Source organism: Bolinopsis microptera, chromosome 6, assembly GCF_026151205.1.
Source record: "Bolinopsis microptera isolate Bmic1 chromosome 6, MBARI_Bmic_1.0, whole genome shotgun sequence".
NCBI classification, from domain to species: domain Eukaryota; kingdom Metazoa; phylum Ctenophora; class Tentaculata; order Lobata; family Bolinopsidae; genus Bolinopsis; species Bolinopsis microptera.
This window is the reverse complement of record NC_087077.1, coordinates 16,659,989-16,672,462: the sequence shown is the minus strand read 5'-3', so window position 1 is coordinate 16,672,462 and position 12,474 is coordinate 16,659,989. Positions and strand designations below refer to the sequence as shown.

General features: G+C 36.9%; 1 protein-coding gene across 2 annotated transcripts in view; it reads right to left on the bottom strand.

Moving 5' to 3' along the window:
• Positions 1-277: 277 nt before the first annotated feature.
• The window catches only part of LOC134817139 (forkhead box protein K1-like), a 63,998-nt gene continuing 51,801 nt past the window's right edge, over positions 278-12,474 (bottom strand). Inside the window, exons 2-12 of one of the 2 annotated variants that reach the window (XM_063826260.1) lie at positions 8,420-8,504; positions 7,939-8,063; positions 7,299-7,507; positions 5,371-5,601; positions 3,879-3,994; positions 3,471-3,655; positions 3,113-3,303; positions 2,744-2,885; positions 2,366-2,500; positions 2,080-2,206; positions 278-1,801 (exon numbers count right to left, since the gene is read on the bottom strand). In XM_063826260.1, the coding sequence (XP_063682330.1) occupies positions 1,716-1,801; positions 2,080-2,206; positions 2,366-2,500; positions 2,744-2,885; positions 3,113-3,303; positions 3,471-3,655; positions 3,879-3,994; positions 5,371-5,601; positions 7,299-7,507; positions 7,939-8,063; positions 8,420-8,495 (1,623 nt within the window). In that variant the 5' untranslated portion in view covers positions 8,496-8,504 and the 3' untranslated portion in view covers positions 278-1,715. Of the gene's footprint in view, positions 1,802-2,079; positions 2,207-2,365; positions 2,501-2,743; positions 2,886-3,112; positions 3,304-3,470; positions 3,656-3,878; positions 3,995-5,370; positions 5,602-7,298; positions 7,508-7,938; positions 8,064-8,419; positions 8,506-12,474 lie in introns of those variants that run through there. The other variant, XM_063826261.1, reaches the window with a different exon arrangement.

Here is a 12,474-nt window from a genome sequence, read left to right as displayed (position 1 = left end):
ACATTTTACAATTACTGATTTAAACATGATTTACATAAAATATAGCTTGTTTCTTGATTTGTACAGAATCAGATGACAGTTTTTTTTTACGTATGGGGTATACTAAGCAGTCCAGTTCCCTTTCAGATTGTAACACAGCTCAGGTTTTACAAGCTTTATATCAATGACTAATACATTATCAAAAAGTACAATTTTCTGACCATTTTTGAAGCAGCCAACAAACTATTTTGTATATGATTTGCATGATGAGATGTTTAAAAGAAACTGACACAACACGTTTAAGATTGGCATGAAATTGTAATGTATGTTAATATTACAGTCGGCACATAACAAAAATAAACTTAGTGTAAACACACCGGCCTATATATTCGCTTACTAATTTCCAGTTTCACAGTCGGGAAATACAGTGTAAACGGCAGTAGAAATACTGATAGAAACCGGTAGATACCGGCCTATATATACTATAATAGTGGCTTACTTCTCTCACAGTCGAAATACAGTTCAAATCATAAATCACGTGGATATTCACAGAGAACCATCACAGATTTCCCATAATACGGTATCAGCCGTCTGAAATTTCATTTGCAAACACACTGTAGCAAAAGGTTAGAACTTGCAATAGCATAAAGGCTCAAACTTTAGAGGCCAACCTTTCGCGGTATGGGAAGTCCGGGAATTTGATGCGACCTTTCGGCAAACCGATATGCTGCTGGATAGGAGGCTCATTTGTTTTACCCTCCCATGAAGTTCCACATTTCAAACTTATAGGTAACATCACGACAAACTTAAGCTCGATTCCAAAAAATTTTCTCATCAATAATAATTATTTGTTAACTCGAACGTAAAACCTCAAAGCAGAATCATCAAATTGGCAATCGGATGTTAAATCACGAAAGATAAACTATTAATATCAAAAATGATCGGTTAATAAGGGTCAAGGTATCATTCTTAACATTGCGATAAAAGTTATACAATGTTCTTGTAAAAAGCCTTGAAAAATGTTATGTATAAGACAATTCTTTGGTAAGGAAATAGATGTTTCACGACATAGTTTCAATGATCCCACCAAATTTTTATCAAATCTAATCAACTTTCCCAACCTTTTAATCCCTAGCTTGTCAATAAATCTGTGAAAACGTATAGCCATATCATTTATCCTAACAATATGGAATCAAATATGAATCAAAATTCATAGAAATCAAGAGGAATGATCATAAAATTATCCGACCTAATCAGCCAAATCGATCGACAGTAAAAATAATAAGTTAAGAAATTTATTCAGCAACAATTTCAAAACTGGACCAGGCATATCATTACAGAGTATAATGGTTTAGGATTAATTCCGTGGTAAAAACAGGAGCTTGGAAATATATATGTTACAATAGCAACTAATAAGGGAATGTCGCTATCTGGAGGGGGACGAAATCGCTAATTAATAAATTGCTAAAATTAAAGTTCAACGTCGCCTCCCTAAATATAGTAACATCAATGTTTTGAATAACCGTGTTTCTCCAACTTAAAGAGATAAAGAACATGCGCCCTCCTGCTGATCATAGAAATCGTTAAAAATCATTAACACTATTTCTCAGCAAAGGGTTGTTTAGTAGATCCGAACAGAATATAAGAATACATCCGAGGATCTTGTATAGTATATCTCGATCAAAGCACGTTGACCCGACAAAATGAAGTAGATGGAGGAGGGATTTTAGCGGTGTTTAGTTTTCATCTTCGTCCTGATATTCAAAAACTTTCTTAGCTTCCTCGCTTACGCGACGTTCTAGCTCTTTCTCTGAAGATAGTCCTGTACATTAACATCGATTAAAACATTAAACAATAAACATCATATAAATATGTTTCTTAAGAACAAAATTAGACTGAGCTGTGAAACTGCCCTACAAAACTATGACCCCACCCTGGTAGAAATGTTAAACTGATCTACAAAACTATGACCCCCACCCCCACCCTGGTAGAAATGTTTAACTGCCCTACAAAACTATGACCCCCACCCCCACCCCCTGGTAGAAATATTAAACTGCCCTACAGGCTGCAAAGTGCAAAAGTATGAACCCTAGAACTCACCCCACTGCTGCTTTACACGAGTAGGTTCCCGGCGGTTGCCACTAAAAGGAGGCTCCTTTTGTTTCATCTCATTCTCCTTCTCAGTACTCTTCCCATTCTCAGCTTCCCTCTTCTCAGGGGCTGGTATCTGGACGAGGTATTGAAATCAAACTCCCACATTCACAGCACACCGTAGATTACAGTAAATGTCACAGTTTTCTGAGTCTAATTTAAATACGGACAATGAAGCGGATCACAACTACTTTGAAAAAAATAAGTTAAGTTCTGTGTTTAAAACGCTTAAAACCTCTTGGACACTAGCTGGTGAGGACGATGCTTTAGATTGTTCTAGATTTGAGAAATGGTTCATTTGGCTCCGTTCTGTCGGCGAAGGCAGGTTCATGATAGGGATTGCAGCCTGAGAACTGTGCCCATATCGACCCTGAACATGGAGACGATTATAGTTTGTTTCAATCATTACTTACCTAATTCGGTTATCCCCGTTAATATATATCAAATACAGCTTTAATTAGTTTAAAAAGGTCGAAACTCGGACTTTTAAAAGAGTTGGACTATTGAAATTGAACTATTGAGTATTGAAAATGGACTATTGAAAATTGTCCAAAAACATTACGGACTAAAATGAAAGCTACGTGAAATCTAATCAACCGATTATTTCTCTTACATTATCAGTGGGACTGAGTTTTAAAGGTGAAGTAGGAGCACTGAAGTTCTCCATAAGTTCAGGAATAGTGATACAGGGAGAGGATGGCCGTGAGTACTGGTCAAATGTGTTGTTACCATGTGTAGGGGAGGCGGGGGCAGACCTGGCGATACTTTATATAACACGTCAAATATTGCAATAATCATAGTTTGTCTCGACACAATTCATGCCATGTTGGCGATGGTATTAAATATAATCACAAAGCAATGAATTGTGTAACGAGACGTTCTCACGCATTTAATATTGTGAAACGTACATAAAAAACAGCCATTAATTCGTCACCAACAGTCAAGTAAAATCTCTTCTTTGTTTGAGCTGTGGTGAACATACCTGGACATCATTCCTAAAGTTGTTCTGCATGGAATTAAACTTCTCTTATTCCTCCTCCTGAAGGCTTGTTCAACAAGTTTAGGTTCGCTGTTCTTGTCCAACCTCCAGAAACTGCCTTTGCCAGGTTCGTCTTGAGCTCGCGGTACTTTTATAAAGTAGCGGTTGAGCGATAGGTTGTGTCTTATACTATTCTGAAATAGCACAGATGTTAGCTGTTAGCTGTTAGCTGTTAGTTGTTAGTTGTTAGTTGTTAGTTGTTAGTTGTTAGTTGTTAGTTGTTAGTTGTTAGTTGTTAGTTGTTAGTTGTTAGTTGTTAGTTTATCAATGTGACTATTTTCAGGTCAGATTTAAGTCTCACCTGCCAGCCCTTGTCAGCTGCTTTATAATACGGGTACGTTTTCATGATGAACTGGTATATTCCACTTAGAGTTAAATGTTTGCTCTCGGAGCTGGCAATAGCTTGGACTATCAGCTGAGCGTAAGAGTAGGGAGGCTTCTCGTCGGCACTCACATCGCAGTTAGCTTGGGTCAGTCTGTTCGCAACTGAGATAGGAGATGATAAGTTACTCGGGGAGATGCTGGCAATTAAAACTTTTGTTATAAAATAGTAAAATATGTAGTTGAAGTGCGACCATAATCAGGTGGATCGTTCTAAAGAAATGGTGCGATTTTAATTTCTTAAAAATTTTAATTGCCTATAAAAGAAAAAATGTAATTCGGAGAAAACACTGATAGTTAAATGAACACAACTAATAACCATTTATACCTTCCAAAGCTCTTTGTTCAGACTTGATTCTGTCGGCGGCAGCCTGTAGAGTTGCCATGTGATCCGCCATAGATTTGTGATGTCCTCTTGGTGACACGGGGCATGAATTAACGGCACTGAAATAGTTTTAAAATCAGTATAAGTCAATTGTCCCTTTTCAGGCTACATTTACGTAGGTACATTCTAGATTTCTGTTTACGTAATCTACGGCGTGTCGGAGGATTTCTACAATTTATTACAAAAAACGTGCGTGCGCGCTGTTATCATCACAAATATTTTGATGCTGTCGCGCACAATGATGTTTTGAACATGGCGGAAAACTACAAACCCGCGGCCGGAAACTGTTGTCGATCTTTGTCATCGTCACATCCCCATTTCATGACATCACCCAAAACAGAGGTGTGTTTTAACGTGTTTGAATAACTTGAGCATGATGACGGAATGTTGTAAGACTCTCATATGTTTAATGTTTTAATTCGGATTTCGGCGTTTGTTTACATGTAGTGATGTTAGCCTTCAACTTTAAAGCGCAAATTTGCTAGTTAAAAGCTAACTTGGCCGCACAATCCCACATTTTCATTTACACGACTTTAAATTGAAGCTAAGGACAAGTTGCGGAAGTGCTAGTTCAGAGTTGTGCTAACCACAGGCAATATATAATGGATGAATTAAAAATTAGGTCTCACAAATATAAAACGGTTCACTTGACGAAACTGCCGAGATCTAATTACAATTTTCAGGTTCAGTTGACGTCAAAAGAATAGCCTAGAAAGGTTACGAGTTTTTAATACGTCCATTTCATTGATTATACGTTGTCTTATCTGTTTCTAGGCTGTTCTAAATGGTCTCATTTGTTATACTAATATCAGTGTGCTTCAGTTATATTGCTTCTGGTTACACTTGGTAACTGTTGATATTATGTCACTTGACTTTAACCCTTATACATGCGCTACAACGCATATCGAATAGTGTTAAACAATTTTCACTGCCATTATTCTAAAGATAAAGTAAGATTTTTCGCGAGCGATTCACATTATGGTTTGTGTGTAGGAGTAAAGCACTAATAGGAGAGCTCTGACGTAGGTGCAATAATGGGAAAAGTGTACAAACATCTATGAATATGCCATCCAAATTATAATATGTCATATGCATGAATACTGAATATGGTATGAACATTTTAAAATGCATAGAACTCCAGAAGTAAGCCTGAATCACAGTTGTTACAAACCCAAAAGGTGGGATGCTGTTTTAACTCATTAATGATGTATAAGTGATGTAAGAGTCACTCACTAATTTTGAAGACAGTGAAACCTTAAAATTTAAATAGCTAAATTTATCCCTCTTTTTAAAGCCTATTGATATTTTATAAAAGAATTGCCGAAGTGGTAAAAGCATCATCAGCAAATAATAAATCGTTGTTACATGAAACTTACACACAAACCGTGTACAGATAAACTAAAATAAAAGATGATAACCTGAAAGTGTAACCCACCTGATGGTATGAGTTGGAGAAGGACAGGGAGATATCATTATAGTCCTGTCAGGTCTAGTAAAAGTAACAGTATTGATGGGATAGCGCGTAACGACAGGAGCTGGCGGCGTGTATTGGTGCTGCTGGGGGTTGTGTGGTGGGGGCGCGTGGTGCGGCGAGGATGTTCCTTCTTCTGACGGGATTGTCGTGAATTTTACTCGGATGTTGGTGCTGGGGAACCGCAACGTACAGCTGAAATTAGTATTAGTTATAATATTTTATAGTATTAGTATTAATATAATTCCGGGAATTATATCCCCGAAAAGTCGTGAACACTGGTAACTGATAATTTCCCGCATATGAAGCAAGGGTTGCCTGAGTATTATGAGGACAGACTGCGAGTCACCTCAGACTGGCTGGCGGGAAGTTTCAAAACAAATAACAATTGCGCACTATCTATTACACACTATATTATATCAACGATCGTATCACATTACACATTGTTTCATCCAGAACGGGAAAAAATTATAACAAATAATACCTTGGCTTAGTTATCGTGCCGGGCTCGCCCTCCACTAAAGTGTCGAGCATTATCGCCCGTAGCATTCAACAGCCAAGGTATTAATGTATTATAATTGATAAAGAACAGAGGGGTGATAGACGGAATGTGCCATCTTGTTCGTTAAATTGCAGCACAGACTGCCCAGTAGCACAGACTGCCCAGTAGCACAGACTGCCCAGTAGCACAGACTGCCCAGTAGCACAGACTGCCCAGCAGCGCAGACTGCCCAGTAGCACAGACTGCCCAGTAGCACAGACTGCCCAGTAGCACAGACTGCCCAGTAGACATCAGGGGTAGAGACGAACCTTTATACTTATCCTATTATCTTAGACGGGATATGATTTCAGGGACACATCATTGCAGGGTATTATATATAAAATATAAATGTGCACGAGTCCTCCACGCTTATCACTTACTATTATTCAAAACAGTGTTATCTTGTTACAGTTTGGAAATTTTCCAAGACACTGTAACACAAGACAATATCGCGTTGCCAACTTTCAAAGCTAAATATTACTTTTTATCTCTGTTTAATTACAGTGCAATGTCTGCTGTTTGGTAGTACCAGTTCAAAAACCACCTTGCTAACAGAATAAAAAACATAACTCCAATTATGAACCAATGTAATACTATAATACCTCCGCCACTGAGTGCTGCGCGCTATAATTCCCGACAGCTTGCTGGAGGGAATTTGCGGGCACGAAGTTGCGGAGGTATTATATTTTATAATACGTTCCGGTTCCGATTGCAGAAGGGGTGTAATCCGATACGTGCGCATCATACAATATAGTGTCTAATATATAGAACGCCAGTGTTATTTGTTTTGAAACTTGCCGCCAGCCAGTCTGAGTCTGGGCTGATAATACCCTCGCTTCTCTTGCGGGAAAAATGAGCAAATTATCAGCCCTCGGTGTCCCCGAGTTTTAGTGGATATAATTCCCGGAAGGTATTATAAATATTAACATTCGCTGGGGATTTAAACAAGTCAGTTTAAACATTAGAATCGCATTAAACACTTTGCTTGTACATAAAACTCCAAATATACTCGAATAATGATTGCTACGTGACGGAATAAGTACGGTTACATTTTCGTGTTTTAGTGGAACTTATGCTAAAGCTGACGCGACAAAAAGATTGCCATATTTTATGCTCCAAAATTCAAATATATTAATCCACCCTTTTGCAACTGGTAACAAGTTCCCTTGCATAATAAAAACATTTTCAATATCGTTTATGTTATAGCCCAATAAATGTGAACTATTTAAAGTATCTATATACTTTAAATAGGTACAAATCTATAACATATATATATAGATTATGGGGAGGGGAAACCGGAAATGACTCTCACGATTTTACAGTTTTTTAAAGGTATTACAAGACCTTGTACCTTTTGGGAAGTTTAACAGACTCGCTCTCCTTAGACTGGAACAAATCGTCAACAAAGATCCCATTTTTAGAGTGACATTTCAAGAAGAACTCCCTGCCATCCCTTCTCAAGGTTAGATGGTGTCGTGAAATGAAGCTGCTTTTACCCATGGATACGTCCACATCTCCAGCGCTACTGTTTCTTCCTATTGTAATACTTCTCTTCCGGACCTGGGAGTTACAGGAACTTAGATAACATCTTTATGGTTTAGGGGTTAATCTAAACTTTTAAACGATACAGATCTCTGATTTTAATTAAAATACAAACTGTTTCGTAATTTTTTAAATCCATTGGAACTGAACCGGAAAATAATTTCAAGGAAAAAATAACATCAATTTGTTGAGGTATATCATGTGATGGGTTTGATTCAACAACACTATAACTTTGTTTTATTTGTCAGACCCTATCATGTTCTTGAGGGAGTTGTTTGTCATTTCTGCAGAATGGAACAATCCTACTCCACTCTGTCGCTGTGGTTTTACAGACACAAAAAGTTAGTTATTGAGTAGTACTATTGCTTGTTTTGGAGGTGAGAAAACGTGAAGAATATGTGAAGAATATGTGGAGAATATGTGAAGAATATGTGAGAATAACAACTTACCAGATACTCAAATTCCTTTCCCTCTAACTTGGCGAAGCTGCGAGTTGAGCTAGGTAGATATTGAGGGAGGGGTTTCATGTTGTTTTGAAAGGCTGGAAAATCTGCATTGCCACCTCCCACGCCCTCTGAGATGAATTAGAATTCGATGAAATTGATTATGGGCACTTTCAAAAACTATGTTAACGAATCTGTCACGGGAAAAATTTCAACTTCTAGAAGCTCTCATTTGGTGGATATACTCAATATTTTGATCAAACTGTGCGCCATCTACAGATTTGCGATAGTACAACGTTTACAAAAAGAATAAAATGTCTACTATGTCTATAAGCAGAGATACATGCATTTAACTCGGGCTAATAAGGGTATATAATAAATTGAAAATGATATGGATCTTGTTATGAATAAATGTTTCATAAATGATACAAGAATTAGTAGTTAAATCGAAGTAAATCCAAGTTATTCTCTTGAAATAATCACACACCTGGGTCATTACTAGGGATAGCAAAGGCAGGAAGGAAGTATCCACCTCTTGTGTTCTCGTCGACAGCAGCCATCATGCTACTACTATAATTAAGGTCAGGTTACACTTTTAAAATATATCAAAATAAATACATGGGGCCAAAAGTCATTACCCATACGTTGGGTCTTATGCCACCGCCGTGTTTTATATTTGAGAGTTGTTGCTTTGCAGATGGCATACTGTACCTACTTGTTCGAGGACTCCGTCACCAAAATTTGAAAAATTCGATTTTTGGGGGCCACACCCAATCAACATTGAATTGCTTATACTCGTGTTTGTGAACATGTTTAGAGACTCCGTTGTAACATATTACAATAGCTCATTTAATCCGGAATATAATCTGAAAAGATGGTGCGAAACGGATTTAAAATGACGAAGTTATCAAGCAATTTTTTTGTCTCGTTAGCAAAATTGATTGGGTACTCAATGATTACCGAATTACGACACCGTAATTGGGCTCTCTGCACGATTCCCATAATGCGGATCTAGCCTCAACCGAATCACCTGATCACACGCAATGAACAAACTCGTTATGCTTCATATCTTGGTCATCTGAGAAGCTAGAACTATCATTCTTTCATGACAAACGTAATTAAAGTGACCAAACACCATTCAATAACATTTGGCTCGATCCGACTATTCAAATAAATGCGAAAATGAACCTTCATTTGAAAAAATGAACATGAATATTTTTTGATTTGACAAATTCATCGAACCAGTGGTGGAAGTAAACTTCATACCAGAGAAAATTATTTCAATTGGGCACTCAGTGACTGTTTAGTGTTTGACCAAATTTTTGAATTTCCAATCCATAGGATAGTTTCATATGACTATTATCTCCATATTTATAGACTTTTTTTCGTTAAATGGTACCACCAATTCTGTCACACATTTAAGAAATTTATATGAGGGATTTTTATGACATCCTGACAAGAAATGCCGAATAGTCTAGCATTATTTTGTTAGCTGAATGACGAATGTGTTGGGAATTGTTAACATATTTATACCAGTTACTTAAACACCTTATATTACGTACTATGGATCAATTAACATTATTTCAACCACACACCGGTTTTAATACTTTTAGCAAAACAAAATTTTATTTTATACCCACGCCACAAACAATTCATATTTAGTTCAAATATTTAAAATCGAAATAACCATTTCACAGAAGTGGTTTTATTATAATAAAATTATTTTTTGATATGTGTACAAGTGATAAATTAATAAATTAATTTACACCAAAAAATGTACAAAAAATACACAATTTGTACTCTGCAACACTGGTTCAGCGCGCGGCTGATAAAAAAGTTTGGTTTGCATTTACTAACTACAACTTACATGAAAAGATAACTTACTGAATTGTTTAATACTAAATACATATTAAGTCTGGCGTTGTTCAATGAATTAGCCACGAAAATGTTCAAATTTTATTAACGATCTGACTACAGACTGGCGTTTCGCGGTTGCGAATGCCGGCCCATCGAGGAAAATCTTTTTACTTTGTTTTTTAACCATTATAAAGTATGATTAGTCGGATAATGGCTATAGTACTGAGTTCAAACAGTTCCCGAAACGAAAAAGCAAACATTTGATTTTTGTTTCGGCGACTGAATCGTCGATGGGCCGGCAAATATCTGTTGTCGAGTAGTGTTGAATACTCATATTAATATGATTATTGATTTAATTTAGGAATTGTATATAAATATCTTTGACCAAGTTTAATTGTCAATGAGAATGCTTTGATGTTAGCGGCTACAAGCTAGGCAGCTGCAGAAAAAATGCAGCGCGCGTCCAGCGTACGGCTTTTCGTTTTTGATTTTACAAATGACAAAGCAACTTTTAATCATTGTTAATGGAATTATCGGAGTTTTATAATTCAATATGTATTGATTCTTCTGAGGAAAATAAAAATTGTATTTTACTTAAAAATTGTATTTTACTTGTGTATAGTAGGAGGGTAAAGGATGAGCAATTCACAATTGCTAATAATGCTTCTTTGAGCCCGTAATTAAAATTTGTGTCTTCTTGACTACAGGAGGCGGTTCAGTACCAAAGTCATAAAGCAGGGAAGCAGCTGAAATATAGGATGCAATCCTTTTTTAATACAAGGACATAAATTAAATTAGTGAAAGCACTACGTGATTTGATTTAATTTATCATTTTAAGCTTTTTTATCCTTGCCATTTCCTTTTGTAGGTTTACAACCTACCAGGACGCGCGCCGAGTTGGACTCGTCGACGGTCCAATATATGGAACAGATATTTTACGAGTATCACCCGTTAACATTTCCTTCCCCCCAAATAAAGCTGAACAAGACTAACATGCTGTCGAGTATGAGTTATAATTATTTGCTTCATCGATATTATTATAGTAAAGGGCCTTTATAGTTTATTTTTAAAGGCATATTTAATTAATATATACGCTAGGAATCCCAAATTTACTTAGCTCTCATTTTACTTTTCAAAAATCATTAATCGTTAACGATTAAACAGTTTTTGACTATTTTGAATGTTTGCTGATCGGAGCATCCCCTTTTAGAGCATGCGCTGCTCAGTAAAGACACGCATAAAACTGCTGCTAACTGCTGAAAATGGCGGGCGCATGACAGCAGCAGTTAGCAGCAGTTAGCAACAGCAGTCAGCAGCACTTAGCAGCACTTAGCAGCACTTAGCAGCAGTTAGCAGCAGTCAGCAGCAGTTCTTTGCACTTTAGTCTCTCTGTGGTTAGGGTTTCAGCATATGCTTTTGTTAAGGATTGAGTAGGGTTAGGGTTGGGATCAGACTAGAGGGTTAGGACTTAGGGTTTCAAATATTCGTTCAGGGCTGGCTTGAGACTGGGTTGAAAAAGTCACGTAACAGTCGAGTATAGAGTGATTAATCATTATCCCTATTCAAGCTTCTTAAAATCTGAAAGGTGCAGTTTACATTTTATATGATCTCCCGCGAAAGCACATTCCGAATCTTCATCTTTCGTAATTTATTTTTAAAATCAATATGTGCACTTTTATTTATGTAAATCATTTTTGACTTGGGAAACTTTTAAAATATAACAAACTCAACACTATTTGGTATTTATTTGTATATTGTCATAACTTATTTCTCCGTAAAAAGCACCATAGCCTAAATAGCTTTTGAGGTGCCTCGGAAGTGATGGATGATGATTATGGATTAACGGGTGATACTCGTAAAATATCTGTTCCAACTCGGCGCTCGTCCTGGTAGGTTGTAAACCTACAAATTATGGATTAATCACGTTACACTCGACTGTCATGTAACTTCTTCAACCCGTTCTGTATAGCTAGCCCTGAGCGACTATCCGAAACCGCAACCCTCTAATCTGATCCCAACCCTAACCCTAACCCAATCCTTAACAAGATAATATAATGCTGAAACCCTAACCCTAACAAGAAATTATACCAATTTCCTTATACAGTCTTACCTGGGGACCCCAGGCTATAATGTTCATAAATAGAGATTCGGCCGGCGGAATGACAGGCTGAGCGCCGCCTGCAGTAATATACAGTCATATCACGTGATCGAAACAGTTTTTCGCCAATATCTCGACAGGGGAGCATTTTAACTCTATATGTCATTGGTCATGGGAGATTATTCGAAATTAGCGTCCGAGAATAATATAATATACATACACATATTCGATTCAAACTGGTTTTGGGGGCCAGCGGGGCCCTTTTAGAAAAATTTCAAAGATAAAGTGATTTAGCACTTTTGGAAAATAACATTAGTGAAACAAATTTTTTAGTGAAACAAATTTAAAATATTATCCTTTATTTTACAATCATAATATAATAATATTTATAAGCCTTCGTTTTGAAAGTTTTAAATTTTAATATATTCACATTACTATTTAAAATTCAATTTAATGTATAAGTCAATAACTGGCCGCCAAAGCCGCGCATTCTTGAAAAATTGTTTCTTCCGTCCGTTTATTACCTGGGGACCTCAGGCTATCATGTTCATAAAAATTTAGAGATTCGGCGAAATGACAGGCTGAGC